Below are 3,295 nucleotides of genomic sequence, written 5' to 3'. Positions count from 1 at the left end.
AGAAGACAGTTGTATTTGCTGCTTCTGCCCAAAACTTTTTTGACAGATTTTTCTCCTACAACAAGCATTTTGACATCTCCATGATTGTTCTATTCTTTCTCTCACTAACTCCATTTTGATGAGGAGAGTAAGGGACAGTTAGCTGGTGCTCTATTCCAGTTTCTTCGTAAAAAGAATTGAACCTATCGGATGTATATTCAATTCCATTATCTGATCTAATGACCTAAATTTTGCAGCCACTCTGATTCTCTATCCAAGCTTTGAACTTCATGAAAATTCCAGCAACTTCGTACTTAAACTTCATAAAATAAATCCAACACATTCTTGTTAGATCATCACTGAAGATAATATAATACCTGCTGCCATTAAGCTACGGAATTCTTTGCGGACCACAAAGATCGGTATGAATAAGCTCCAACTTCTCTGTAGCTCTCCATGTGGAACTTTTAAATGGAAGTCTAGTTTTCTTTCCAAGAAAACAAGCCTTACATCTTGAGATATGCTCCTCCAAGTTTGGTAAACCATTTACCATTTTGCTCCTTTGCATAAACAACAGAGCTTTGTGATGGAAATGCCCCAACCTTTTGTGCCACGTTTCTGCAACTATGGACTGACTTGGAAAAGCTATGTGTTCCTCATCTAATGGATTTAAGGAAAAACTTTTCCCTTGCATTTTAATTCTGAACATTTCCTGACCACTAGGATCACTGATTAGACACATATTGTCTTCAAATAATAATTTGAATCCATTTTGCAGCAGTTGTCCAACACTTAATAAATTCTAATCAAGTTCAAGAACAAATAAAACTTCATAAATAAGTTTTGTACCTTTATAACTCTCAATTGCTACGGTCCCCTTTCCTGTCACTGGGAGGTATTCTCCATTTTCAATCCTGACTTTTGATTTAATTGATCTGTCAAGCTCTCTAAAAAGTTTTTCATCACTGGTCATGTGGTTTGTACAACCACTATCAATAAGTTAGCTTTCACTTGAACTTTTGCTTGCGTAATAGGTAGCCACGAACAATTGCTCTTCTCGTTCTTCATCTGCAATTTGTACTTCATTTTGTTGTTGTAAACCCTTCTCTTTGCAAATAATCTCGGCATGACCAAGCTTTTGACACTTTCGGCACTTCATACCAGGCTTTCTCCAACACTTGAAGTGTGGATGATTTCTCCTCCCACAATGTTGACAAGGAGGATATTTGCCTTTTTTGTTGTTACCGGTGGTGATAGCATTTTTTGCAGATGTACCTTCGTAGTTTCCATAACTTTCTTTCTTTTCTTTTCCTTTATTACCCTTAGCAGTACCTGAACCAAACTGCAACTTTGCTTGCAGGGCTCCCTCGATGGATCCCTCTTGCCTCATCATCCTTCGTTGTTCTTGTGCCTGCAGAGCACTCAATAACTCTGCCAAGATAAGCTTTGACAGATCTTTAGTATTTTCCAATGAAGCAATAGTTGCCTCATATCTTTCAGGTAAGGTTACAAGAATCTTTTGAACTATTCTATTGTCATTAAGTTCAGTTCCAAGTATCGGCCTTACCTTATTTGTAATCAGAAGCAACCTGTCAGAATAGTCCTTAATGGTTTCAAATTCCTTCATTCTCTGCATCTCGAATTCTCTGACCAAGTTCAGTACTTTCATTCCTCTGATTCTTTCCTCTCCCTCATACTCTTTCTTGAGGAAATCTCAAATTTCTTTGGTTGAATTACATGTCATTACTCTACTGAAAATGGTGGTAGAAACTGCAGCAAAGAGACATGATTTAGCTTTGGACTTTGTTGTTCTCCTCTCCTTATGAACTTTAATCTGAGCCATGGTTGGATTTTCTGGCAAAGGAAGCACTTCATAGTCTTCCTCGATAGCCTGCCACAAATTGCAGGCCTCCAAATAAGCCTGCATTTTCACTGCCCAGGCTTGATAATTTTCTCCGTCGAAAACTGGCGGAGCATAGCAGAAAAAGAACCTGCATTCTCCATTGTTTGAATGGTGAGCCACAAATTTGGATAAACACTCAGAAAAAAAAAGCACTCACAAGTCCCTTAAAGAAGTAAGGCTCTTGATACCAATTTGTAGATGTTTACAGAGGAAAAAAAATAAAAACAAATGAAGAGGAAAAGAGAGATGTTTTTATTATGCTGCAAAGAAGCTGTTTAAATACAACAAAATCCTAACAAACTGCAGTAACTAATGCAGTAACTCAAAAAACTGAACTACCTAATTAATAGGAACTAAGTCCACCAATAGCTATATGGCTAAAGACTAGGAAAATCATAACTGAAAAACTACTACAGAAAATTCTATCTTCTGGAAACAGAAAAAACACATCAGCAGCCATGTAATCATGCCAACCCAGCATTAGTTAACAACTCATGAGCCAAACTTCAACATCTTGTTTAGAGGATCGTCACCGCACCTAAAGTTGGTTTTCTTAAAGAAAGCCAGACAAAGAAAATCATCTTCAGCCGGTTAAACTACACAACTAGATAAGATTTGTGATACATTGTTAATATATATAAATCCATGTTAATGTTGCTTAAAGAAAGGACTACAGAAAGTGGCGACTAATATGGATTAGTGACAATTTTATTGCTGTTTTCAAAACAAAGACACATTGCGCATAATGAGTATGTTTCAAGTGTTCCCAAGGGTGAAGAGTAGCATTTATCAATTTAAAAAGTTATTCCCAAATCTCTGGGCAAAACGTGCAAACTTTTGAAGTTTGATTAGTAACAAGATGATCTTAAAAGATATACCTTGATTGACCCTCCTAGAGTTGCCTTAACTTTGTCGAAATCGGAGTTAATACACCGGAGAAAATGATCTAATGGCTTTCTGATAGAAGGACAAGGAAAACCAGTTTCTACAAAGAACTGCAAACAATAAGTAGTTTTGAGAAGTTGAGGGAGCTTGTTGATTGTGTATGTCAGAATAGAGAAAGGTAGGAATCATTAGTTGTGAATCCAGAATTTGAAGTTGGGTTGTGCTTTTAATATGCGTGTCAATTACTTAACACATATAGTTCAAACTAGAAGGGGGTCTTGGCTTAGCTGGTAAAGTTGTTGCCATGTGACCAGTGGTTCGAGCTTTGGAAATGATGGTCTCTTGCAGAATTCAGAAATACAAGGTAAGGCTGCATACAATAGATCCCTGTGGTCTGCCCCTTTCCCATACCCTGTGCACCCGGCTGCCCTTTTAATATATAATTCAGACTAGACTTTGTAGAAAAGATATATCTTGCCTTGCATGCTTCAGAAACCTGCCCAAAGTAAACTGTTTTGCCTCCGGAGA

The 3,295-nt window shown here is 37.4% G+C and overlaps 1 protein-coding gene across 1 annotated transcript; it reads right to left on the bottom strand.

The window, feature by feature from the left end:
* Positions 1–979: 979 nt before the first annotated feature.
* Positions 980–1,906, bottom strand: LOC124899621. The gene is made up of 2 exons (XM_047414569.1): positions 1,727–1,906; positions 980–1,609 (listed from the first exon to the last, which is right to left on the bottom strand). Exons 1-2 carry the CDS (start codon positions 1,904–1,906, stop codon positions 980–982), a joined length of 810 nt encoding a protein of 269 aa, XP_047270525.1.
* Positions 1,907–3,295: the final 1,389 nt, after the last annotated feature.

The sequence above is a fragment of the Capsicum annuum genome, chromosome 6 (genome assembly GCF_002878395.1).
Source record: "Capsicum annuum cultivar UCD-10X-F1 chromosome 6, UCD10Xv1.1, whole genome shotgun sequence".
Classification (NCBI taxonomy): Eukaryota; Viridiplantae; Streptophyta; class Magnoliopsida; order Solanales; family Solanaceae; genus Capsicum; species Capsicum annuum.
The sequence above is the reverse complement of the archived record's forward strand: the minus strand, read 5'-3'. Positions and strand labels throughout refer to the sequence as shown.

Bases quoted from the DNA above. Each gene is read 5' to 3' on its own strand.
- LOC124899621 (XM_047414569.1), bottom strand. From the start codon at position 1,906: ATGCAGGCTTATTTGGAGGCCTGCAATTTGTGGCAGGCTATCGAGGAA. The intron at 1,610-1,726 runs GTAATGACATGT...TTCGAGATGCAG, and splicing joins CTACCACCATTTTCAGTAGA to AGAATGAAGGAATTTGAAAC.